The sequence below is a fragment of the Protopterus annectens genome, chromosome 6.part0 (assembly GCF_019279795.1).
Source record: "Protopterus annectens isolate FY-2018-M chromosome 6.part0, PAN1.0, whole genome shotgun sequence".
Lineage (NCBI taxonomy): Eukaryota > Metazoa > Chordata > Ceratodontiformes > Protopteridae > Protopterus > Protopterus annectens.
In genome coordinates this window covers 732,212,057-732,239,956 of record NC_056737.1, presented here as the reverse complement: position 1 = coordinate 732,239,956, position 27,900 = coordinate 732,212,057, and the positions used below count along the sequence as shown (strand labels likewise).

Sequence of the window (27,900 nt, the reverse complement as noted above, 5' to 3'; positions counted from 1 at the left end):
TCAGCCCCACAACCTTCCATTTTGGCATTACATGCACCATCAGAGACTCCTAGAAAGTGGGTGGTACTTCCTTTCTCAATTGAATTGCTTCCAGTGCAATGTCTTCGATTCAGAACCAACACTGTACTGTTTCCTATTCCTCCGCCATTTCTGGATGGCAAAATCCCTTGTCCTCCATTCCGAGCTGACCCAAAATCTTTTGTACCACTTCCTGCCATTAAAGTATTACATTTGCTCTTCATAGGGAAAAAATGTTTAGAATCTTTGTTTGTACTGATAATTGGGCTGTTGTTATTCTGAGATAATAGCTCAATAAGCCGTGTAAGTTCATCCTTCATAATCGCTACTTCAGACGTTAGCATATTAACTTCTTCCCTTTGTACAGGCGAAAACAAAGAGAGAATTTCTTCTAAAGAATCCATTTCTGGCTTCAATACTGAAACGAACGACAACTGAAAAAGTGAGTGGTTACCACTGAAAGACCAAGAAAAAATAAAAAACTAGTAACCAGAAGTCACAACCAGGATTCTTCTATAACTTCTATAAATAAAATATATTGTTTACGACCAAACCGATTAAGAACTTTCGCCCTTAACATAAACAGGACTTCATCAGAATCAAACCATATCACCAAAATGGCCTTTTTATACAAAAACAATTAACCACTTATCCAATTAACCTAGAACAGTGGGAAAAAATCATTATACAGTATGTAATGAAATTCAAACAAAGCCTGTCTCACACAAAATACAAAGCATAAAACTTTTAAAACTTCCAACCCATTAAAATTATTTGCCCTCATAATTAAAACAGACTGAATAGAAGCATATTCATTTAAACCTGGATAAGAGTAAGAGATTGCTTGCAATTGTAACTGCCATTTTAATTCTATTTCTATTCTAGTAACACTTTGGCATCCCCACCCCTTGGATTATAGCTGACTGAGTCAATAACAGCATATATCCATGTATATATGTTTTTAAATTTATATCTGCATATATATATATATATATATATATATATTGTGTATATTTCCACGTGTGTGTGTGTGTGTGTGTGTGTATATATATATATATATATATATATATATATATATATATATATATGTGTGTGTGTGTGTGTGGGGGGGGGGGGGGCTACAGAATCCTGAAGACCAAAATCTTGAAAGTTCAAAATACTGAAAACACACAGGATACCAAAACTTACTATATTCCACCATAAGTACATACAGAAACAAGTAAAAAGCAAACCATATTACTCGTCTCCAAGTATACTCAGGGAGGCAAGCCCCCCTTCACCTCCCCCATGTGGGGTACGCAGCCCCCCACACCCCTTGCTACTTGAATATATCAACTCCGAGATTGCAATCTCGGAGTTGATATATTTAAGTAGCAGGTGTAATGCACAGAACTGCCTATGTATAGTTGAAGGGTAATATGGTTCTTTATGTACTTGTGGTGGAATATCATAAGTGGTATCCTGTGTGTTTTCAGTACTTTGAATTTTCAGTATTTTTGAGATGTTCTTCATTCCACATTGCTGCAGTCCTAACTATAGGGTAGTCCGCTGTCCAGTCGGCCCGAATACCAGAGTATATGGCTGACGTCGGTCAGGGCGCATTAGACTGACGTCAGTACGTCAGGGTACTAATGCGCATGACCGACGTCATATCCTCTGTCTTTTTTGCCGCATGGTCCGATGCAGAAGCAGTTTTGCGAGTGCAGGTTGGCGTTCTGAAATTTTCTGAAGTCGGAGTTTCAGACCGAATCAGAGTTGGCTAAGTACCGCGTTGGAGAACATTTTGGTTTTTCTTGCCTCAGTATTTAACGGATGTCAGAAAAAGTGAATAACTGTATTTCTTGTGGGAAACAGATACCTCATAGGGATTACCATACCTTGTGTATACCTTGTTTAGGGCCTGAGCACGGCGTTGTTGGATGCCGCTCTTGTGCTAGGTTTAACAAACGCACTATTAAGAGAAGGTTAGACTGTGCCAGGTTAGTGTTTGGGAAGCGTTGCAATTATAAAATGCCGTCGGATGCTCCGTCGCCGCTTCGTCCAAGAAGCGCAAGGACAAAACAGCGAAGCCTAGGGTTGATGAACCGGCAGTCCCGGACGTCGGTTCTTTAGAAGGCTCAGTGGAGCCAGAGGTTTTGCCAGGAGTTTCTTTGGAGTCTCAGGCAGAGACTTTACTGTTACAGGATGTGCCTTCTCAGGAGGTAGGCCAGGCTGAGGGGGCTTCTCAGGTAACTGTTCTTCCCTCTCTTCCCAAGGTAGTTAGAGCCTCTCCTTCTGTTTCCAAAACTTCTTTGAGAGGTAGGCCAAGTGTAGCTTCAGTGGGGGCTTCTCCTAGCACTTCAGGTTCTGTGCCTAAGAAACATATGCTTAAAATGGCAGAAGATTTGATTACTATGATTAGAGGTTCTATGCCCCCTCCTGATAAGAGGCCTAGGGTGGAACCTGAGTTTGATAGTTTTGAACAGTGTTCAGAGGCTTCTGAGTCTTCTGCGGAAGATTTGCGGGAGTATCCTCCTTATTCTGATTCTGATGTGGATGATTCCACTCCTACAGCTTCTCCTCCTGAGGATTTCTCATTTTCAGAGACTCTGCATTCCATGAGGGAGCACTTTAAATGGGAAGGCCAGGATTACTCTGATTCCAGGAAAAGGCTTAGGGAATTCTTGTTTTTACCCCAGCATAGGCCCTTAGCTATACCTCCTGTGTTGAATGTGGTGGAAGATGTTTTTGCAGAGGCTTCCCTGAACCCTGATTCTTTGCCTCCTGCTCCTGTTAAACCTGATAGGTACTATAGGGTGCCTGAAGCTCATAAGTATCTTTTTAAGAGTCCTAGGGCAGACCCGGAATCTGTTTCTCAGGGACCTAAAGGTGTTAAGGCCTCTGTGGTTAAAAACCCTGTTCCCACTGATAAAGAGGCAAGGGCTTTGGATAGATGGGGAAAGAAAGTGTATACTTCTTCCACTTTAGCCATGAGGCGTTGAATTGTCAGTTTCACATGCTAAAATATCAAAATTATCTCCTTTCACAACTGAAATCTAAGGTGGATGCTTTGGCGGAAGGTATTGAGTGTAAAGAGTTGCTGGTTTTAGTTCATGTGTCTGAACAAGTGGGTAAGCATTCTTTGCAATGTGGTTTTGATGCTGTACAGGCCTCCTCGAGGGTGGCTGCCACTAGTTCTGTTCTTCGCAGGCATGCCTGGTTGAGGGATCAGAATTTAGCTGAGCATGTTAAGACAAGGATTTTGGATGCTCCTTTACAGTCTGATGTGTTGTTTGGTTCGCCTGTGGAAGCAGTTTTAAAGAAAATGGAGGACAAAGCTAAGTCTATGCAAACTGTTAAAGATTTTTTGCAGGTGCAGCCACCGAAGTTTAGTAGAAATTGGCCTACTAAGGGATGGACATATCCTGCTTATGATACCCAGTCTAGGGGTAGGTCTAGACGTGGTAGGGGCAGAGCTCAAGGTTCTTTTAGGCCTAGAACAGGGAGTTCACCTGCTCAGACTTCTGGTGAGGGCAGGGGTCAGTCCTTTCGTAAACAGACCCAATGACCTGCCTTTTCAGCTGCCAGTAGATTCTCGTCTGGCAGCTCCTTTGGGAGGAAGACTGTCTCTTTTCAAAGAAAATTGGGATTTAATTACTCAAGACAGATGGGTGTTGGATATCATTCACCATGGTTACAGGTTTTATTTCCATACATTGCCCCCTTTCAAAGGCATGCCAGACGTTCCTCCTCCACAAAGGAAAGAGGCTCACAAGCAAATTTCTCTGTTACTCCAAATAGGGGCCATTCAGCCAGTCCCTGTATCAGAAAGGGGCCTAGGATTTTATTCTCGCCTGTTCCTAGTACCAAAGAAGGGGAACACGTGGAGACCAATTTTGGATTTATCTATCCTCAACACTTATCTGGACATTCCCAAGTTCAAGATGTTGGCGTTACAACAGCTTTTACCTCTGCTGGGCAAAGATCACTGGATGGTAACTTTAGATCTCAAGGAAGCTTACCTTCATGTGCCTATAAGACTAAGTTGCAGGAAGTATCTGCGTTTTCGAGCTGGAAATTCTCATTATCAGTTCTCTGCATTGCCCTTTGGCTTATCTACTGCACCCAGAGTATTCACAAAGGTTCTGGCTCCAGTGATAGCTTACTTCAGGCTAAAAGGAATTCAAATCTATCCTTACTTGGGCGACTGCCTGATTCTGGCTCAAGAAAAGGAAGACCTTCTACAGCATCTGGAATATGTTATAGCTGTGCTAAGATGCCTTGGGTATTCTGTGAGCGAAATAAAGTCCAGTCTAGTACCCTCTCAAGACATGTGCTTTCTGGGTGTGAGACTGAATACAGCAGCCCAGATGGCCTTTTAACCCCGGACAAACAAAAGAGTCTATCCCTTTACTTCCATCAACTATCTCATCAGTCCGTGCTGACTGCAAGGACAGTCCTTCAAGCATTAGGGTTCATGGCATCTTGTATTCTGGTGCTTCCCAATGCCAAACTGCATATGAGGAAGCTGCAATGGTATCTCAAAATGTATGGACACAGCACTGCCAGGATTTGGACACTGTCATTCAAATAATACCTTGCCTTCAAAAGAATTTCTGTGGTGGGCTCAGGAATGTCACCTAAACAAGGGACTCTCTGTGACCCGGCCAGAGGCGAGTCAGATTTTAACGACAGATGCCTCGGACATTGCTTGGGAGCTCATCTAAATGGAAAGTGGATACAAGACAAGTGGCCTGCCAGACTACAGCATCTACATATCAACATGAAGGAGATGTTAGCAGTCCAGTTTGCATTAATGGCTTTCAAGGAGTTACTTCTTCCAGGGCAGGTGTTGATTCTAACAGACAACACAACTGTCATGTGGTATATCAACAAACAAGGGGGAACACATTCTTATCCTCTATGCAGGCAAGCAATGATTTTATGGGAGACTGCGCTCAGCTTGCAACTAACTCTTCAGGCAAGGTTTCTGCCGGAGCACAGAACTCCTTAGCAGATGTGTTAAGCAGACAAATCATGGATCCCCACGAGTGGAAACTGGATCTTCATGTATTTCAGAAATTGACAGTGTCATGGGGAACTCCAGACATAGATCTGTTCGCTTCTCCACTAAACCACCAGCTGCCAAAGTTTTGCACAAAGGGGTTTCATCACACAGCTTGGAAAGTGGATGCTCTTTCTTTCAGTTGGAAAAATCTTCATGTGTATGCCTTTCCACCTCTGCCTCTTCTTCCAAAGGTGCTCTTAAAGGTCAGACAAGACAAGCCAAGGATGATTTTAATAGCTCCAGATTGGCCTCGGCAACACTGGTACCCACTACTAAGGAGTCTGGTAAGGAAGCCTCCATGGCCTTTACCTTTGATTCCACATCTGTTGTCTCAGAAGGACGGTCATCTGCTCCATGTCAAGCTTCACTCTCTTCGTCTAACAGCCTGGCATATTCTGTGTTGAAACACAGCAGGTCTCAACTTCCTCAACAAGTTTTAAATGTGATTATGGAAGCTAGAAGACCTAGTACAAGGAAAGTGTACGCAGAAAAATGGAAGAGGTTTTTATTTTGGAGTACAGCAAAGAATTTGGAGATTTCTGAGCCTAATTTGAATGTGGCTCTTCAATATCTTACTGAGTTATTGGACAAAGGTTTGTCCTTCTCTTCCATTAAGATTCATGCTGCAGCAATTTCAGCTCACTATGATTGTGACCCACCATTGTTTTCGCATCCTTTGTTCAAGCAGTTTCTTAGAGGGGCAAAGAATATAAGACCCCACGTAGAGCTCCTACTCCTGCTTGGGATCTCAATTTTGTGTTGGAAAAACTTACTCTACAACCTTTTGAGCCTGCGGCTACTGCTGAATTGAAATACTTGTCATGGAAGACTGCTTTTCTGTTGGCTATTACTTCTGCAAGAAGGGTGTCTGAGTTGCAGGCCCTTATGGCAGTTGAGCCCTTTTGATTTTCCATAAGGATAGGGTATCATTACGTACTAATCCTTCCTTTATGCCTAAGGTGGTTTCTAGTGTGGCTTTAAACCAAACTATTCATTTGCCTACTTTTATGCAGACCCCCAAAATAAAGGGGAAAAATTTTGCACACTTTAGATGTACACAGGCAATTGCGTTATTATTTAAGCAGGACTAAGGATTTTAGGCAGTCTCAGCAGCTGTTTGTTTCTTTTGCTTTGAGTTCAGGGCAAGCCTGTGTCAAAACAAACTATTTCTAGGTGGATTGGGTTTTGCATTGCATTTTGTTATTCCCATCATGGCAAGGAGATTCCAGCTGGGATTAGGCCTCATTCCACTAGGTCTACTGCCACTTCAACAGCATTTCTAAGGGGGGTGGCAACTAAGGATATTTTGGAGGCAGCTACTTGGAGTTCAGTGCATACTTTCTCTAAGCATTATCACCTTCCTCTCTACTCTAAGTCTAGGGCTGGTTTTGCCACAGCTATTTTGCAAGGCATGTTGTCAGCTCCTGCTTCTTTATGATTTGCCAGCCTCCCTTACCTCTGCTTTGGGATTCTACCCAATAGTTAGGACTGCAGCAATGTGGAATGAAGAACATAGTACAGTTTTGTACCTACCATAAATGTAGATGTTCGAGGATCCACATTGCTGCAGTCCAATTACCCTCCCTCCTTCCCCTCTGTGTTTAGGGGTGGTTGTGTAGGTGAGGTTATATGCTGATATTTTTGTATATATTTTTGTATATATTGTACATATTTTTGGTGCAGGTATATTGGGCCTTGTCTTTTTAGGGTCTTCTGACATCTGGGGCAAGAAAAGACTGAGGATATGACATCGGTCATGCGCATTAGTACCCTGACGTACTGACGTCAGTCTAATGCGCCCTGACCGACGTCAGCCATATACTCTGGTATTTGGGCCGACTGGACAGCGGACTACCCTATAGTTAGGACTGCAGCAATGTGGATCCTCGAACATCTACATTTATGGTAGGTACAAAACTGTACTTTTTCAGTAGTTTGAACTTTAGAGATTTTGGTCTTCAGGATTTTGGGCTTTCATTATTCTGTAACGCTCCCATATTGTGTGTGTGTATATATATATATATATATATATATATATATATATATATATATATATATATATATACACACAGATACACACACACACACACACATATATATATATATATATATATATATATATATATATATATATATATGTATATACGTAGACACATGTACACACATACGGGCGACATTCCTTTGGTTGATGGGTTAGTTTTTTTTTTCATAGAGGAAAAACGCTTGTATGTATGATGAAAAATCAGCTGATTGCACTAACCAACTTTTTTTTCTGTGCAAGATTTTCAGTACAATGAGGATTAGGGAATTTGCTCTTTTCTTACTGTAGTATGATGTCGGAGTTGATATACATACATACATACACAATTAGCTGGGGGTGTGGGGGAGCAAGGGGCTTGCCCTCTGAAAAAAAAATTAATTACATTTTTTTTTTATTATTCTTTTTGTTTTGCTTTCAAACTTTTGTGCTCAGTCATTTGAGGTTTGATCGATTTGTTTTTGCTTGGTCCACATATTTACACACATACAGACATGTATGCATTTTGTAATGTGTTCATACATGCATGTTAATCCAGGAGTACTTTCTTTTTTCTTTAAGCTGCAACTTATGACCACTATCATACTGGAAAATATGATAATTACATTTCTTCTTTCTTCACAGTGAATTTTGTAAAGAAAACCTTAGCCGCAGAAAATTTATCCGGGCAGTAAATAAGATAAATGCAAATATTATTCATCTCTGCTTTTCTCAGGTATGAATATTTTGAAAAGTGATGAACTGATTTTCTCAGCCGCTTTCTTTAATGGTTGTATTTCAGGTTTTAACACTGATTCCATTTTACATTTTCTTTAGCATGTAAATCCAGAATTGCTTCATCCTTTGCATACACTTAAGAACCTTATGCACCTGGTCAGTCCTAATAATGCAGATCTGGGCAGGTAAGTCTGCTGTTATACAAAAATGTTTTTAGGCACATAATTTGTTTAGTACATAAATTCCGCAGAAAATGGATTAGATGAGCAGTAAAATAGTTTTCTTTTGCTTGATTGCTTTTTTATATTCTGGTTGGCTTATGATCTTATGCATTTTTTTTGCATTGATTCTCCCCCTGACCAAGAAACCTCCCTCCCACTATTGGGTTAGCCCATTTATTCCATCTGATGTGACAGTTCTTTGGCCCATTCATTCTCTTTAAGGTAGGGATTAAGCTAACTTGGAGTGGTGCTATATTCCATGTGGTGACTGAGATTTTTCCTTAAGGCCCTATTGTTCCCCTGCACAAGCCCCAGATTGTCCACAAGGTTGATGTACTCATCTTAGCACATATTTATTCAGTGGCCCTGCCCATCTGATAGACAACAACACTGCATGACCCCAGTCTCCATTTATGATTGCACTGCATGTATGCCCAGGCAGACAGGCAGATGCTTCTCCCCCTTAAGAAAAGTAAGCCAGCTTAGCCATGCCATTCCTCTCCTCCTCCATGTCAGCTCCAACAGATGCCTGTGCCACTAATCTAACTCAGGTTACCTTAGTTGTAGTGTGGGCTTTATCCCTCTTTGTCAGTGGACCTGGCTAGTTTATGATCACATTTGTGGTAGATAATGGCTGCAGTATACTGCTTGCATTTCAAAAAGATATGATTCATAGACACATTATGTAGTTTGCTGAAAACACTAGATTTGGAAATTGCAGTACTGAGCTAACTGCAACCTGGTAGCAATTTATAGTTGAAAATGTTGTGCTAAAGTGTAGGGAACAGAAGCCAGCTCTGTGGCATAGAGGAGTAAAGCCCTAACTAGAGCTGCATCCTTGGCGACTTGGGTTTGATTATTGTCTCAGGCCAGGGGGTGCCATAAGGTATTGGTGGCTGGGGGTGGACGGAGGGGAAGAGAGGCACTTAGTGTTTAAAAAAAGTGAAATTTATTTATTTATTTTCAAAGTTATCCAGTACCATAAAAGAGAAGCACATGTGTAATATGAATTGTGTATAATACTAACATAAATTGCATTAAGAATGACCATACAGAAATTTCATGCAAAATTACAAATTGAATGTTGGACCTCATTGGTATGTGATCCTGCAGGAGCAGCAGTACTGCTAATCTAATATACCACTTCGGGCTATCCATTACTTTAACCCGTTTCAAAGCATGTGTGAGAGTCATATTTTCACTTTAAAGAATGCATATAAACACCTAGTGGCAATAAAGAAGATCAGTGGTTTATGTAATAGCATGTCTTTGGGTTGAAAAAAAGAAATCAAAGACGTCATCAAAAGCCCACATGACCAGAGAAGGGATATGCAGAAGGCATACTATGTGGAAACCACACCTGAAACCAGGCAGTTAGCTCCATCCACTGCACCACTGTGCCACCACCCAAGTTAACATTAAAATCCTTGTGGGCAGGTTAAGTCAGCATTTCACAATACAACCTGGAACTGAGTAGTAACTAAAAAAGTAGTCTCCAGAGCAACATTTCTCTACAGTGATATTTATAAATCAATGATCTTGAGAGAAAAAGACAGCAAGTAAAACTCAGAAAAAAATTAAACTACAAAATATGACTTGTTAATCTCAGCAAATAACACAGTTGGTACATGTTTTGTATACAAATAGGTTCATAGGTTCATAGATTATTACTAGGCTATTTGCCCTTGTGGGCCATTTTAAGCCTAGCCAAGTACCCCATGTGAGAATCAAACCCTGCACCTTGCGTATGCAAGGTAAACACCTTAACCATTCTGCCATCCTCCCACCTATGAAGGACAAATACTGAAAACCATAGTGTGCCACTTAGAATGACAATCTCATAACTTTTAACCTTACAGGTTACAAAAGAGCATGCGCTACAGACTGGAACATCTACATGAAAGAAGCACACTGTCTTTCAGTTAGGCAGATTCCAGGGTCTAACACTGTACAGTAATCTTTCAGAGATGGATCTGAGTGCATTAGCCTCTATCCAGTGGTGTATTAAGTGTACCTTGGTTCAAGGCTGTTTTCAACAATAGTTCCCTTCTCATGTATGTTTACGGTCATGCATAAATGCATGTGTTCTTTTGGCTTCATCTTCCCATTTATTTTAAATTTTACTTATGTATTATAGAAACATTTGTTAGTATCTTATGAATATTTTTCCAGTAAGCATCATCTATAAATGTAGTGCCTGCTGCCCTTGAAGAATAAATGTCCTTTGTTACATTAAAATAATGGTGTGCTGCTGATTTTGCCATAACATTTCCTGAACTAGACCAGCTATGCAAGAGGGAATGACTAGTAGAAACCAACTACAGGTTCATAGTTGATTACTAGGCATTCTGACCAGGAGTCAAGTAAGTAGCCTGGCTCAAAGTCCCAGTTGCCTTAAAAGCACTCTCTGATTAAATGACTTGCTCTAGGTCACACAGTAGATAAACAACGGTGAAAAGATTCAAACCCTGTACCCTTGGCAAAAGCAGCTCATTAACAAGTCAGCACTTTAGTCCTCTTAACTAACTGCCAGACAAAGTAACAGTTTTTAACTAAATGGCAGGAATCCTTACAATCCGATCTTGCATAAAGACTGTATTACAGTAATATGCAACAACTGCATAATAAATGCTGAAGATTAGACACTTCTAATCATCACTCCAAACAGTGCAGACTATACTGCACAGAAAGATGTCGTCCTCCTTCATCATTGCTGGAAACACGAATGAAGGTATTGCAAAAAATATATTACTTACATGTAACATACTTGGACTAGACAGCATTATACAATTCAGGCCTATTAATTAATTCATTGTTTAGTGCAATGAATAAAGCAAAACAATTAGACGATATAGATGTTACAGCAGCTTTTGTTCAACAACCCACAAATCATACAAAAATCAGAAATATTCCAACACAGTGTTTCTTTTTTTGAGGGTGTTTCAGGTTTGCAAGACATCTACATCTCATTTTTGTCCTCCCTGTATCTTCCCTCTCCTCAAGAATAGCTAGCTGTCTACTCTGAAATCACAGAGTGCAGGTTTGACCTACCTGAATGGTTGGAAGTACCATACTGTTGCAGCATATACCTTCAGAGTCGGAGCTGGATCGTGGTCAAAGGGGGTCCTACGTAAAGTAATAAACTAGGCTCCCACCAACCATACCAGTATCCATTTGCTAGGCTGCATCTCCCCAGTTACCATAAAACATTATTCAAACCTGTCAGTGAACATATTTTCTTTACTTTTACAATGATCACAGAGATTTGGATTTCATTTTAAACTTGTATTTCAAATTTTACAACAAACAACTGACAGCCATTTTCTAAAAAAAAAACACGTATTTTGAAAATGGGCCAATCATGCAAAACAATAAATGTGAAGTTAACCTATCTCGCCTTCATTCTTACTGATGGGTTCGGAGCTGATCCTCGGCTCTGACTCGGCCAAATGTAAAAGCTTGAGGTCTTCAACCAGCTTGTGGCCTACTCCCTAACCCATGATGCACTGGTGCTTCCTTCAGATCTCGTTTGCTGCTGCAACAGATCAGGTGATTCACCAGCTCTGGCCAGTGAATATTTGAATTCTTTTTTCATATTTACCTCTGAACTTCTTATTTTTAGCTATACAGATATTTCTTAGGATAGTATAGACTTAGATAACCTGTTGCTGCACTTCGCGTTGTTGCAAGTGCTTATTTTCTTGGCTGTTTGTAGGCCTTCTTAATCTCCCTTTTCCCTTAATAGTTATAACTAGTGCTTTTTTTAAATTAGTGTGCAGTGTGTTTTATATATATATATATATATATATATATATATATATATATATATATATATATAAATAACCGCATGTGAACATTTATATAAATAGTTTAGATAAATACTCCAAATGAACAAAATGACAACTTAGAACAGAAGCACTAAAAACGAACTAGGCAGCAGGGACAATAATAACATTTTATTGAGCGCTTTCATCACAGATTATTAATGACTTCTTCAGATTCTGAAGAAGTCATTAATAATTTGTGACGAAAACGCTCAATAAAATTATTTTCCCTGCCGTCTAGTTTACATAAATAGTGTGTGTTACAATTTTTATATCCCCTTTTTTCAGATAGCCTGTAAGTTAGAAGGCTACTCCTTTTGGTTTAAGCTCGTTTCAGTTAGAGAGCTTTATTCTTGTGTTTGGCTGTGAAAAACATTGTTTTTTACTTCAAGATGTCTCAAGATGAAGACAGGGAGGCTAAACAGTCCAAGCCTTCAAGGTTCAAGAAATGCCCTAAATGTGGACAGAAAATGTCCATTAGTGATGGGCATATGGATTATGTATATTGTTTAGGTGCATTACATCTACAGGAGACATGTTCCATCTGCCACCCCTTTAGTTCCCATGTCTTACAAGAAAGGAAGAACAAGCTCATTGTTAGGGGTTTGATTGTCTTCCTTTCAAGAGTCACTAGATCAAGGTCAAACCCAGTCAATCAAAATCGTCAAAGAGATCTTCGACTAATGGCTCCTCGAAGCCGGAAAGATCTCCTTCATCTAGTAAGTCGAAATCAGACAAGCTTTCAACCTCGGTGCCACTGACCTTGGAGCCAACGGTTATCTGTAACCGGTTACTCCCATTTTGAAGTCTCCAGTTCTGCAATCGATAGCTACTTCAGCCCCATCATCTCAGTCCTCAAGAAGCTTATCTGACATGGATCGTGTGGTGCAGAAGCTGCTGCAGACACCGGCATTAGCCAAACTTTTGTCTGGGCCAACCCTTCAGGCTTCGGAACTGACCAACTCCCACCCTCTACATCTGTTCCTCCCTTGATCCGACTCAAGGTTTCGGAGCTGGAATGCTCTGAACTGATGATAGTGGAGCCGTCAGTGCTGAGACCTGCTCCAGGACTTTCGGTTCTGACTTCTCAGACTACTTCAGTGCTGACCGAGGAGTCTAGGGGCCAACGCTTACTGGTCGGGTTCAGGGAGGCTAGTCGAACCGATTTTCCGGGCCCAACTTTACCTCCCGGGCTCTGGTGTGGGTGAGTTCGGTGCCTACCTCTGGCTCGGAGCCCACCATTTCTTCGGATCCAGGGGTTACTTCACATCGGGGCCTTCGATGCCATGAGGAGAATATCCCCCCCCCCCAGACAACCACTTCATCAGGACCAGTAGCTTCTTCCCCTAAAGCACCGTTGTCTAATTTGGCATCACAGATTCCACAGAAGCATACAGACCCAGAGCCTCAGAATGCTCCATTGGGCAAGCCCTGCTCTTCCAAGACCTCACCAGAAGCTCCCACTGAGGAGGTTCCTAGGAAGAGGCTATGCTAGAGGGAGCATCTGGACTCCCCTCAGGAATCCATCACTTCAGACACTGACTTGGATGATTCAGAAGTTTCCCTATGGTCACCCTCAGAAGATATCTCCTTCGCACATATCTTAGAGATTCTCAAACAGAGGGGTGATTGGCAGCCCATCAAACCTATTGATGACGAGTCTTTCGGGTCTCAACCATCCACCTCTTGGGTGTCCCCACCTTTCGATGAACTCATGGACTTAGTTTGTTGAAAGGCATGGGAGTGTCCAGATATAGCGGAACCTGTCCCTAGGAGGCCTAATAAGTTTATTACCTCACCACAGGACAAGGCTTTTCTCACCAAGGGAGTCCCTGTTGATGCCATGGTGGTGGAGGCGGCCACCAAGAAGGAGTAATCCGAAACTTCTACGTCGTTCCATCCACTGAATAAAGATTCAAGAGTCATGGACAGATATGGAAAGCGCAGGTTTACTTCAGTACTAAGAGATGCTGTACAGGCTTCAGTAGCTGTGAGGGTCTCAGATAAAATATCCGTACAGCTCTCTACCCTCATTTCCCTAACAAACACGTCCATGCATCTGCTTTCGTACGCAGCTGATGGAATGAGCAGAGCAGCGGGTACAGGAATTGCTCTTAGGAGACATTCCTGGATGCGCTTATTTTCTTTTGCAGAGCCCATTAAGTCAACCTTTATCAACACCCCTTTCAATGGCTCGTTCCCTTTTTGGACCCACAGTGAAAAAAACACTTGCCAGGTGTGAACAAAATGGAAAGACTCTGCTGTCGGAGTCCGTTTTTCCACACCTACCAGACCTTACCCCAAAGGTCAGATAGGAGGAAAGATATGGTTCTATAAAACTCAAGGAGCCTTCCAGGACACGTGGTGAATCCCCCTCCAGAGGCAGAAACAAAAAGATTCACTGAGCTCACCACCGAAATCAGTACGAGTGGAAACTAAGTAAATGTAGAAAGCAAACCTGCGGCTGCCACCTAAGCTGAAGTAAAATGGTTGAAATTGTTAAAATCAGTTCTTTTATTAACAAAATAAAATGTAATCCTGCTGCTGCTGTTTGGATAAGCGTTTTCGGTTGTTGAACCTTTATCAAATCCTAAAGAAAAAAGCAGCTTCCTTTCATTTAAAAAGAGTTTCCTGCAGCTCATTCATTCAATCAACCAATAAAGTTTTGGTGTATGGACACACCTCTCATTCAGAGTGCATGTTCTATTTACTTAGTGTTAGCTAAAAGCCTGGAGTTTTTAAAGTGAAATAACACAGGATTGATGCATGTGCATTATTTCTTTAGAGCCCTTCCTTTCAAGATGCGTTTGAGCGGTACAATTTCATTTAATCCAGGTTTCTGGTCCTCTCTAAGGTTCATAATCCATTTTGTTTCCTAAGTTTCGGTATAATTGGCCAGATCCCCTCCTGGTATTGCTTCTACTAGCCTGCTTATGACCATAAATTTAAAAGTGTGGTCTCCATTAACTTTAATATGACCATATAGAGCATTTGTATTTACTTGATTTCTAATGTCCCGACAGTGTCTGAGGATACGCTCCTTGAACATTCTGTTTGTTTTCCCCACATAGAAGGCTCGTCAGCGTTGGCACTGAGCAATATAAATCACAATGTTAAGTTGTCTATCTCGCCTTCTTTCTTGCTGGTTGGGTTCAGAGCCGATCCTCGGCTCCAACTCGGCTATCTACTAAAGCTCGAGAGCTATTTACTGGCTCAAGGCCTCCCCATATCCCACAATGCTTGGCACTAGATACCCAGATCTCATTTGCCGCTTCAGCTACGAGGTTGAGCTTTTACTGGCTCAGGTTGTATTAATCCTTTTTTTCTATTATTAGCTAATATTTACCTTGTATTTTTCTTAGTTATAGTTAGTTTTACCCTTGTAGTATAGTTAGACTGTGTATCCCCTAGTTTATCCCACTAAGGAAACTCGTTTTCTGTTAGAGAGTTTCTACCCCTCCTTGTTTCTTCTCTATTAATGGCTAACCCCACCCTTTTTTGTACCTATAGGAGTAGTGTTTAGCCTTGTACTTTTTATATATATATATATATATATATATATATATATATATATATATATATTATTAAGGATAGTTGTTGTTGTTATTAAATGTGGTGTGATAGTTTTTTTTGTAGTTATTATTGTTAGTTTAACAAGTGCGGGTGTGTGAGTGTTTCTTCTGTGCCTTTTTAAGCACTAGTTTAATTTTTCTCTCTTTAGTAGCCCCTGGCCAGTATGTCCAAGGATACTAAAGTCTCAGACTTCAAGAAGTGTGACTCGTGCTGTCAGAAGATGTCTCTGACAGGCGGTCACACTTCTTGTGTGTATTGCTTGGGTTCCCTACACCTGCAGGACTCCTGCTCGGTCTGTCACGCCTTCAGCCCGAGAGTCCTGCAGGAGTGTAGGAACAAGCTTATGTTGAGAGGCTTACTTAAGCCAGAGGGATCCCCGGCGAAGCCTCAGTCGGGGAAATCCTTAAAGCCCGCCAAGCCGTCAGCTCCCAGTTCGGAGCCGTCGCCGGGCGGAGCATCTGCCTCCTCTTCGGTTCCGGGTGGAGCCGACATCTCTTGACCTCAGTCGGCTCTGACTTTAGTGTCGGAACAGTTGTTGGGTTGAAAACGTTCTAGGTCCCCTTCCCTAGAATCAGTTTGTTCGGCTCCGAGGTCACCGTTGCTTCAGTCTGAACGAAGCCATAGGTCCCACTCCTCTCAGTCCTCCAGGTTATCTGATCATGACTTGGAGAGGGTGGTCAGTAGACTCCTTAAATCGCAGGCCCTGGCCAAAATGTTAACCAGCCCTTCTCAACAGACTGTGGCTGTCCCGGTTTCTTCAGCAGTTCCTCCTCCGACTCCCCCTTTGTGTTCAGAGCCGGAGCTGGTTGGGGCTCGAATCTTGGAAACGTCGGAGCCGATACCACACCTTTTGACTCCTTCGTCGGCTGTGAATCTCTTCATTGGTTCCTTCCTTGGAGGGATCTGGGCGCCGGGACTCCCTCGTCGGCTCCGAGGGGGCGAGTGGCACCGGACCCTTGTCCGACCCCGTTCTCCCTCTCGGGGCTTCGGCGCAGGTGAGCTCGGCCCCGACATTGGCCTCGGAGCCGTCCCTCTCGGTGCCGGGAGGGGTTCATGTCTCTTGGGAGCGGGGACCCTCTGCTCTGCCTGATAGGGGCGCCTTCGAGGTCATGAGGAGCGTGCTGACTCCTGAGTCGGCTCCTCGATCGGCCCATTCGGCTCCTCCCCCGATGGTGCCTGCATCGGTCTCTGTCCACCCTCCTGACCCCAAGCGTGGAGAACAGACACTCCAGGTCGCCCCATTGGGCGTATCTTCCTCTTCCGAGGTCTCCCCTGATCATTCAGAGGAGCCCCCTCGGAAGAGAAAATGTAAGAGGAAACATGTCGACTCCCCCGAGTCAGTCACGTCTGATACTGACTTGGAGGATTCGGAAGGGTCCCCAAGATCCCCCTCTGAGGATGTCTCCTTTTCAGACATCCTAGAGATCCTTAAGCAGAGGGGGAACTGGACTGCCCTTAACCCTTCCGAGGACGAGTCGGTATACCTGGACGCGTTTGGTTCTCGCCCTTCCACCTCCTGGGTGTCTCCACCCTTCTTCCCGCTCATGGAAGTAGTGGCTCGAAGGGCGTGGTCAGCCCCAGACACAGTGGAACCAACTTCCCGCAGGCCCACTAAGTTCATTACAGCCCCACCCAACAAACAATTTTTGACAAAAGGTGTCCCCATTGATGCCATGGTGGTGGCAGCAGCCAAGAAGAAGGAGTTGGCTGACCCTTCGGTGCCTGTCCATCCACCTAATAAAGAGTCTTGGACAATGGACAGGTACGGAAAGCGGATATTTTCCTCAGCGACCTTTTCCATGCGGTCACTGAATTATCTGTGCCACTTCACCCGCCTTCAAAGGGATCTTCTCAAGGAACTGGGTGAAACCCTTCAGGATCCATCAGCTGCGGGGGCTCAGTATAAGATTAACTCCCAGCTGGCGAACCTTAATTCTATCGTCAACTCCTCCATGCAGCTCATTTCTTATGCAGCTGATGGGGCGAGTAGGGCCGCAGGTACAGGCATGGCTTTGAGAAGACATGTCTGGATGCGGTTATGTAACTTTGCTAACCCCTTTAAGGCGTCCTTCACCAATACCCCCTTTGATGGTTCGGCTCTGTTTGGGCCACAGGTGAAGGATACCCTTACCAGGTGTGAGCAGGAAGGCAAGACTCTCTCTCTGCCATGGGAGTCAGTTTTTCTACTCCCTGTAGACCATACCCTAAAGGTCAGAAGAGTGGGAAAAGGTGGTTTCGGAAACCCCAGGGAGTCGTGCCTGACACACGTGGCGAGTTTCCCTCCAGGGGCAGGGGAAGGAACAATAATAGATGCCGCCCGAGGTTCAGAGGGGGTCCGCAAAATCAGGGTAGCAGAGAATCTTTCTCTGACAAACCCTTTCAGCACCCCTGAGGGGCTGCCCGACTGTCCACCTTCGGAGGCAGTCGGGGGAAGATTGTCACTGTGCCCAGAAGATCTCCTCACACAAGACAAATGGGTACAGTCCATCATATCCGAGTGTTACAAAATCCCCTTTGTCCACACCCCTGTACAAACAACCAAGTCCCTTCCAGATGTTCCACCCAGTCTAAGGGAACAAGCAGTGCTAGAAATTTCAAAACTGCTAGAAAAAAGGGCCATCCCGCCAGTCCCAGCAGACCAGCAAGGATCCGGAATTTGCTCCAAGTTCTTTTTGGTAAAAAAGACAGGGGACTGGAGACCCATTTTGGATCTCAGCAGGTTAAACAAATCTGTTCAAAGAACGAAGTTCCGGATGGTCACGCTTCAGTCCATTCTACCCTTTTTGGGTCAGGACAACTGGATGTGCTCCATAGACCTTCAGGATGCGTACTACCATATCAAAATGGACAGGCGCTCCAGAAGGTTTCTCCGCTTCTGGCTGGGAGCCACTCACTATCAATTCAGAGCCCTGCCCTTTGGTCTCACCGCAAGCCCCCAGGGTGTTCACCAAGTGCATGGCAGTGGTTACGGCTCACCTGAGACAGCGAGGATTCCAGGTGTTTCCATATCTAGACGACTGGCTCCTTACTGCTTCCACCAGGCATCAGCTACTGCAAGCCGGGGATTATACCATCCAAACTTGTTCAGTGCTAGGTATCTCAATAAATTTCGAAAAGTCTGCATTGTCACCTTGTCAGTATATAACCTTTATAGGCGCAAGATTAAATACAAAAGATCTGTCCGCAAAACTTCCTCTAGACAGAGTATCAGACATTCGTCGACATGTGCAGGTCTTACTACAGTGCAAGAGGATTCAGGCCAGATTTGTACTAAAAATGTTGGGTCTCATGGCAGCAGCAGTCATACTAGTTCCCTGGCTCGTTTTCACATGCGGATTCTTCAGTGGATGCTTTTTACCCAATGGTCCTTTCAACAACTTCCAATGTCTCACAAGATAATAATCAATCAATCATGCAAAGACCACCTGGCTTGGTGGATGGTCTCCCCTCTAGTACTCCAGGGCAGACCGTTTGTTCTTCCTTCTCCTGTTGCCATGGTGACCACGGATGCCTCCCTGATCGGGTGGGGGGGGGCACTTTCAGGGCAGGACTGTCCAGGGCACTTGGCAACCTCTAGAGTACAACCTGCACATAAACGTCTTGGTGCTTTTAGCATTGCAAGCTCTTCAGGACTCTCAACCCACCGGGACTATTGCAATTCAAACAGACAATATGTCTGTAGTGTGGTACATCAACAAGTAGGGCGGAACCAAGTCATATCCCTTATGTCGAGAAGCACTCAGACTCTGGCAGTGGGCGATCTCCTCTCAACGGTTTCTGATAGCAACGCACATCCCCGGGAAGTCCAACATCATAGCGGACAGGCTAAGCAGAGCTGTTCTCATGCCTCACTAGTGGTCTCTCAATCAGTCAGTAGCGGACAATATTTTCCGCAGAAGGGGTCAGCCTTGCTGCGACCTTTTCGCAACTCCTCTCAACAGCAAGTGCGACGATTTCTTCACTCTCTTTCCCCTCCCCGGCCACTCCCCCAGAGACGCTCTAGTTCACGATTGGCCCCGGGGTCTTCTGTATGCATTCCCACCTTTTCCCCTAATTCCCAAACTAATTCAGAAGGCGACCGCATTGGGATCCAGGATTATCCTCATTGCCCCTTACTGGCCTCGACAAATTTAGTTCCCATTCCTGCATCGTCACCTGCTGGAGCAGCCTTGGAATCTGGACCCAGTGCCAGACCTCTTGGTCCAGATCTTTAGTGCATAGTTTTGATATACGTTTCACTGGATTCTCCGCTTTATTTTCCTAGGTAACACCACATTTTTTTTAAGATTTGAATTGAATTTTTCTGATACTACCATCAGCTTCATTGATATCCAACTGACATTGGATCATGTATATGGGATAGATACGTCTATGCACAGGAAGACAACATGGTGTAATCACATGCTCCATAGAACCAGTATGCACCCAAAGCATATTTTTAAAAAAATAGCGGAGAATCAAGTGAAATGTATATCAAAACTATGCACTAAAGATGAAGCTTTTGAAAAAGAAAAGGAAAGGCTTATTGATCATCTTTACTATATCCTCTTTCCATAAAGTTAAGTCATAAAAAGCATGAATAGAACATCAGACTTACGAATTGGCAAAGAAAGACCACATTTTTCCCATTGGTTGAGTATGGAAAAAGATGAGAAGAATAAGAAGGAAAATAAGATGAGATTTTGTCTTACATATAGCAGTGACAATGCATTCATACTCGAGACCATAAAAAAGAACTGGTCTGTTCTGGCTTCAGATGAGAACCTTAGGAGCATTGTAGGGGAGACACCCAGTTTTTCCTTTAAGAATAGGAATAATCTGAAAAGGCTCTTATGCCATGGGAATCGTCGAAACTTGGACACAGAACATTCACCCACGAATAAAGTAGGCACCTATAAATGTGGATTTTGCAAAGCATGTCAACATATTAAAATGGATAACTTATTTATACATCCAACATCTAAGAAGGAATACAGGTTCAAAGGGTTTGCGAATTGCAGGAGCAAAAATGTGATTTATATTGCTTAGTGCCAACACTGCCCAGCCTTCTATGTGGGGAAAACAAATAGAATGTTCAAGGAGCGTATCCTGAGACACTGTCAGGACATTAGAAATCAAGTAAATACGAATGCTCTATATGGTCATATTAAAGTTAATGGAGACCACTTTTAAATTTATGGTCATAAGCAGGCTAGTAGAAACAATACAAGGAGGGGATCTGACCAATTATACCAAAACTGAGGAAACAAAATGGATTATGAACCTTACAGCGGACCAGAAACCTGGATTAAATGAAATTGTACCGTTCAAACCCATCTTGAAAGGAAGGGCTCTTAAGAAATAATGCACATGCATCAATCCTGTGTTATTTCACTTTAAAAATTCCAAGCTTTTAGCTAACACTAAGTAAGTAGAAAATACACTCTGAATGAGAGGTGTGTCCATACACCAAAACTTTACTGGTTGATTGAATGAATGAGCTGCAGGAAGCTCTTTTTAAATGAAAGGAAGCTGCTTTTTTCATTAGGATTTGATAAAGGTTCAACAACCGAAAGCACTTATCCAGACAGCAGCAGCAGGATTACATTTTATTTTGTTAATAAAGGAACTGATTTTAACAATTTCAACCATTTTACTTCAGCTTGGGTGGCAGCAGCAGGTTTGCCTCCAGAGGCAGAGGAGGGGGCAATAATGGAAGACGTCGTCCACTCAGTAGAGGGAGGTCCGCAGAACCAGGGTGAAAGAGATCAATTATTTGGGAAGGTCTATCAGCGCACCTGAGAGGAGGCACTCCTCTCCATCTCTGGAGGCAGTCAGGGGATGCTTATCTTTGTACCCAGACACCTGGCTAAAAATAACAAAAGACAGCTGGGTACAAAGCATCATATCCAGAGGTTACTCTGTTCCCTTTTCCACCCTATCTCCCTCAATAAGAAAAATCCCAGATGTTCCACCCAGTCACAGGGAATAAGCAACCATAGAAATTCAAAGGTTGCTACAAAAAAAGAGTCATCCAGCCGGTCCCCGCAGACCATATAGGATCTGGAACTTACTCAAGGTTATTTATAGTTCCAAAGAAAACAGGGGACTGGAGTCCCATTTTGAATCTCAGCAGATTAAACAAATCTGTGAAGAAGACAAAGTTCAGGATGGTTACACTGCAGTCGATACTTCCTTTTCTAGGTAAAGACTATTGGATGTGCTCGATAGATCTCCAGGATGCATACTACATAAAAATGGACAGACCATCCAGAGATCACATGTGCTTTCAGCTGGAGGCCAGTCACTACCAATTTCGAGCACTGCCCTTTGGTCTCAAAACAGCTCCCAGAGTGTTCACCAAATGCATGGCAGTAGTCATGGCTCACCTGAGATGTTTGGGATTCCAGGTGTTTCCATACTTAGACAACTGGCTCCTGACTGCCACCACCAGGCATCAGCTCATTCAAGCAAGGGACACTGCTATGAATCTATGCTGTCAGTTGGGGATTACCATAAATTTAGAAAAATCTGCCTTATTGCCATCGCAACATACAGTTTTTATAGGAGTAGATCTGGACACCACCACAGTGACCTTAAAACTTCTGTCAGAAAAGGTCTGTGCTCTCCGACTACAGGTTCTAGTTTTTCTCAAAAGAAAAAGCCCCATCTTCCACGGTTCTCTAATTTCTGGGTACAGTTGCGGCAGCAATCATTGGAATTCCACTGTGTCAGATGCATATGCAGACCTTCTGAAGTACAGGCAAACACAGAAGGTCTTTGGCTAACAAAGTTCGCAGATGACTGCAAACTAGGTGACATAATCGAAACTCCTAACGATCTGGACATCCTACAAAAGGGCCCCACTGAGACAGATGCCTGGTGTCAAAGCCATGGCCTCAAGCTCATTGCCAAAAAGTGCATTGTCATCCCCTTTAGTAAAAACTCTTTACCCATGAGCTACCACACAGGTGGTAGTCTACTTAACACCGAAAGTGTGATGAGACCTTGGACACAGGTGGACATTAGTCTCTCCTTTGATAATGACATCGCTACAGTAGTCAGGAAATCCTTCTACGTGGCACACCTCATCACAAAAGGTTTCTCATCCAGGAAAAAAGAAGTCATTGTTCCCCTCTACTCATCACTCATTAGACCCATTGTAGAGTACAATGCCCCTTTTGGTATGTACCCACAAAACATCTACAACAACTGGAAAGGCTGCAGAAATACCTCACAAAGAGGATTACCAGCCTCAAACAGATGCCCTACGCAGACCATCTCAAAAAACTCCAGCATTACTCTGTCCCATATCGCCTACTCAGAGGCAATCTCTGCCTAACGTATAAAGCTACGTCAAACCCAGAGCCGTTGGACATGCTCCACTTAAAGAAATCCCAATCCCTCCGAGCTACATGCTCTAAGGACCTAAACCTTGTCACCACAATAAACAGAACATGCTGGAGGGATAGATTCCTGTCCCAGAGACTTCCCATACTGTGAAACAAACTACCTAGCTATATCAAACAAAGCTCCTCATTAGCACTCTTCAAGAAAAATCATGATGATTGGATGGGAAATAGGAAATTCACCTCAGGAATCACCTCTGTGGCTCTGCTCGACACGGGCACAGGAAAATAATTTTCTTGGTTGGCGAAAGCCAGGGTACCTTTTTGGCTAGGCTTATATAGGCCCTAGGGCCAATAGCCTAGTACCTACCTATCAACCTATGAACCTATATGTGCATACTACACTTGCTCCTTTTCACGCAGTGGTCCTTTCTTGAACTCCCAATGTCGCATCAGATTATATTCACAAATTCATGCAAGAAGGACCTTCACTGGTGGCTGACGTCACATTGTGTAACAATAGGACGTCCCTTAGTTCTTCCCACCCCAATTTCCATAGTGACCACAGATGCTTCCCTGATAGGGTGGCGGTCGGCATTATCAGGGAAGAACAACCCAAGGCACATGGAAAGAACTTCAGGCTCACCTGCATATCAGAGTCCTAGAGATGAGAGCAGTAGTTTTAGCATTGCAGTCCTTTCAAGACTCTCTTCCTCTGGGGACCATTGCAATCTAGACAGACAACGTCAGTAGTCTGGTACATAAACAAAGAGGAACCACATCTTATCCCCCTATGTCGGGAAGCCTTGAGAGTATGGCAGTGGGTGAACTCCACCCAGCGCTTTCTGATAGCAATGCAGATCCTGGGGAAGTCCAACATGATGGCAGACAAACTGAGCAGGGCAATTATGTTCCCTCACGAGTGGTCCCTAAAGAAAGAAGTGGCAGAAGACATATTCCGCATATGGGGTCAGTCTTGCTGCGATCTCTTTGCCACACCCACAAACACGAAATGCAGTAGCTACTTTGCCCTAATCCCCCCATCAGGGGAAGCCCCAAGGGATGCACTTGTACACGATTGGCCCCAAGTCTCCTTTATGCTTTTCCACCATTACCTCTGATACCCAACATTTTACAGAAAGCCAGTATTCTGGGAGGGTCCGTAATTCTGATAGCCCCCTATTGGCCTCGCCAGATTTGGTTCCCCTTTCTTCCACCTCATGTATTGGAAGAACCTTGGATCCTGGACCCATTTCCAGACCTCCTGATTCACTCATCGGGGGCTCTTCACCCGTCCCTTTGGTCCCTCAAATTGACAGCTTGGCTGCTCCAATTCCAAACATAGCCAGACTTCAGAATTTTTCAACTGCAGCGCAGCATATTATTGACATCCTGCCACAAATCATCCACTAGAAAGCTATATCTTAGCAAATGGAAAAGATTTTCAATATGGGCATTACAAAATCATATTGATCCTTATTTAGCTCCAATAGCTTCTATTTTGGAATTTTTGACAAAACTATTCAGTGAGGGAGCAGCTCCCGCAACTATTCTAGTTCAATTGGCTGCAGTCTCCAACTTCCATCTTGGTGAGGAAGGGTCTAATATGACTCATAGACTCTCGAAGGCATTTCTTAAAGGCACTATACATTCAAGACCACCCATCAAATCTCCTTTTTTTCTGTGGAATCTAAATTTTGTTCTATCACAAGTAATTCTGTCAGCCTTTGAATCAGCCTCTTCATGTGACCTAAAGTATATTACATGGAAAACCATCTTTCTAGTAGCTATTACTTCTGCTTGGAGGGTTTCAGAGTTACAGGCCTTGTCCATAAAACCCCCTTACATGACATTTCATAATGATAGTGTCTCTCCGGACAAATCCCTCATTTTTACTGAAGGTATGCTCAGAAACAAATCTCTATCATTCTATAGAATTACCTGTATTCTTCCTCAAGTATGGCAATACAGCAGAGTATATGCTGCACAAGCTTGATGTTCACAGACAACTACACTTCTATTTGGACAGGACCAAGGATTTCAGGAAAACGGATCAACTCTTTGTTTCCTTCTCAGACTCCAAGAAGGGTGCTACTGTTGTTAAAACCACTGTATCACTCATTATAAAGTGGATAGGGCCTCCAGGGACGGGGCTTCCTTTGGTTCCACTGTCCTGAAGAATATACTCCGTGAGCCACCCGAGAAAGATGGTGCTTGGGATGCTAACCCATCAGTAAGAATGAAGGCGAGATAGGACAACTTCACATAAAGAAGTCATGTACTCACCATAACGTTCCATGTGAGTTGTTTATCTTGCCTTCATTCTTACATCCCACCCTCCAACCCCCACCAGGCTTCTTGAGGACCGAGAATTGAGGCATGTTATGACTGTATTTGACTTTTATCTAGTGTTTTTCTATGCTATTTGTATATTAGGAGTTGGCTTATACCTTTATTGGCAGCAAACAAGATCTGAGGGAAGCACCAGTGCATCATAGGATAGGGACTAGGCCACGAGCTGGTTGAAGACTTCGAGCTTTTGCATTTGGCCAAGTCAGAGCCGATCCACGGCCCCGAACCCATCAGTAAGAATGAAGGCGAGATGAACAGCTCACATGGAACGTTATGGTGAGTACATAACTTCTTCATATCTCTTCTCTTGAAACTAACATTTAGTGAAAATGCTTATGGCAGTCTATTAAACTACAAAACTGACATACTGAGGTTCACATGTGTCGGTGGTGGAACAGGTAGGACACTCGCCATTAGTGCAGAAGGGTGTGGGCTTTATTCCCACCCCAGGTAGATGGAGTTCAGCAGTACAACATAAACAGGTTGCTGCACTACTAAATGTGCTGTACTGTGAAAGAATGTTAAACTTAATCTGCTTGCATTGGTGGTAGCACAGGTGGATGTAAATGATCCCACACCACTTACCAGTAAGAGTAGGAAAAGTTACCCAGTGCCGTGGCTAAATTTCCCTGAGTAGTATAAAACAACCTCAGGACTCCCATGAAAATAGGCCACTAACATAGTGAAAGTAACTTGGTCACAAAGTATAAATAAAAAATAAATACTAGACAAATAGCATATAGTGAAACACTAATTAGTAGCTTTGTGAAGGGTTCAGGAATTTAAAAGACAAATGTGCAAAGTAGGTAAATGAAGGCTGAGGGGACCAAACTCTGCACTACAAGAAGGAGCTCATTAATAGCTCCTAGCCTTATTCGTCTGCACTAAGTAACAGATTAAATACTGTACCGCATTTCATAACATGTGCCTGCAAAAAAGCAAGCTAAATTAAAATGTATTCATACTTAACATTTTAACAAACTCATGCTGTCCAGTTTATTCACAGACAAATAAAAACACAATTTCAAAAGGCAGCAGTACAAGGAAAGCAAGGATTTCACCCAAAGAATGTGGCCAATATATTGACGCTCCTGTTTATTATAATTAGTTCCTTTCTTTACACCATAATAGCAGTGGAATATAGGAACTATGTTTTTACACACACACACATCTCTCCAAGACCATGTGCGAGGAGCATCATGTATGCACCCATGACCTTCTGGTGTTGCATATGCATGATCCACGCCATTATCCTCAAAAAGAAAAGTGCTTAAAGACAAAACCCCTTTAGCCAAACAGCCAGCCATGTCCCTCTGAAGCCCAGCTGGCCGCCATTGCTCTCAACTTTAGCCACTCGCCACCATAATCCAAGATATGTGACCACAAAGGTGAGACTAGAAGAAAAGCTGCACACACTATTTCTGAGAGGAAGTTTGAACAGATGAAAAGATTTCTTTCAAAGTATGACACAGTCAAGCTCAGCTTCTGTCTGGTGCATTTAATGAATGTTAATGCAGCCCTGAGGAGCTAGCCACAGAAAAACATTATGATACCAATATCTCAGTACCTAGGAACAGTTGACTGCAGCTAGTGCTGACTGAATTGTTCACCAAGTCTCCAACATATACCTATAATCAGAGTAAAAAAAAAAAACTGTATTGCCTAATATTTATTTGGAATAAGGTTTCACTGCCAGGGCAGTATACTTGTTAAGGGGTTTTAGACTGAAAAGCTGAAGCTCTAAGGTGATACTGTGTGACCATATATAAATCATTAAGTTTCCTAAGTCCAAGGGTCTCACTTGAAAAATGTACCTCTCTTTTAATCCTGAACCTGAAGGACTACCTAATGCCCAAAGCTGTACAGTCCACAGAAGAAAAATCAAAATCCACCATGGTGCAACAAATAAAGACAGCTTCAGAAGTACATACAAAAGAACCTGTAACCAAACATTTGCAAAGAACCCATTAACAAAATATACAGAAAACTTCTGAAGAAGAGTATATTCAAAAAACTTTTAACAAAGTATATATAAAGAACCTGTACCAGAGTATATACAAAAAACTTGCAAAAGAGTATGTTCAGTGAACCTCTAACACAGCATATACAAAAATGTAATGGAGTTAATTCCGGAAGCTGCTAGCAAATGTATCGTTTAATATGCAAGACATTATCTCCGCTATGTAATATTTATAGTGAAAAGGAAGTACGTATGTTTTACCTTATGTTCCTTACCATCAGGATGAGCAGAGCATAGTTCTGTCCCTAAATTTGTTAGGCAGAAATGACATAAGTAGAATACTAATGACGTAGTTTGTCAGATTTTGTCAAGTATAAATTGATGCAAATCAGCCATGAGTTAAACTGTTTAACTGCCTAAGATAAGCAGGATTATGTGCAATTAACCTTCAATTTTAAACAGGTATTCAAAGTTCTTGCTTGGCTGTTTTTCAGAGCATAACCTCTGACATGGAAAATATAGAAATGATACTTTCCAGGGGAAGGAATTTCCAGAGATTTACCTCCAAATAGCAGGGCTTAAAGGAGAGATGGAACTAAATTTCCCCCACCCCTGGAAAATATTTTAGCTACTATACCATGCAAAAGTATTTAATTCTTAATTTTGCCAGATTTTATGTTCATGCTTACTTACATAGGTTTCAGTACTTTGGCATAACAAAAAATACTGCTGGCTGTCATTCAGCATGGTACAATATCACCATTCTTTTTCCTAAGACCATAAGGCAGCTGGCAATCCATTTTGACTAGTCTCCTTCGTAAA

General features: G+C 42.8%; 1 protein-coding gene across 1 annotated transcript in view; it reads left to right on the top strand.

Annotated features, from left to right (window-relative positions):
- Nucleotides 1-27,900, top strand: part of ATG14 (autophagy related 14) — a 516,698-nt gene that overhangs the window by 397,193 nt on the left and 91,605 nt on the right. Inside the window, exons 8-9 of the mRNA XM_044074421.1 lie at nucleotides 7,728-7,818; nucleotides 7,920-8,005. Coding sequence (XP_043930356.1) covers nucleotides 7,728-7,818; nucleotides 7,920-8,005 — 177 coding nt within the window. The remainder of the gene's footprint in view (nucleotides 1-7,727; nucleotides 7,819-7,919; nucleotides 8,006-27,900) is intronic.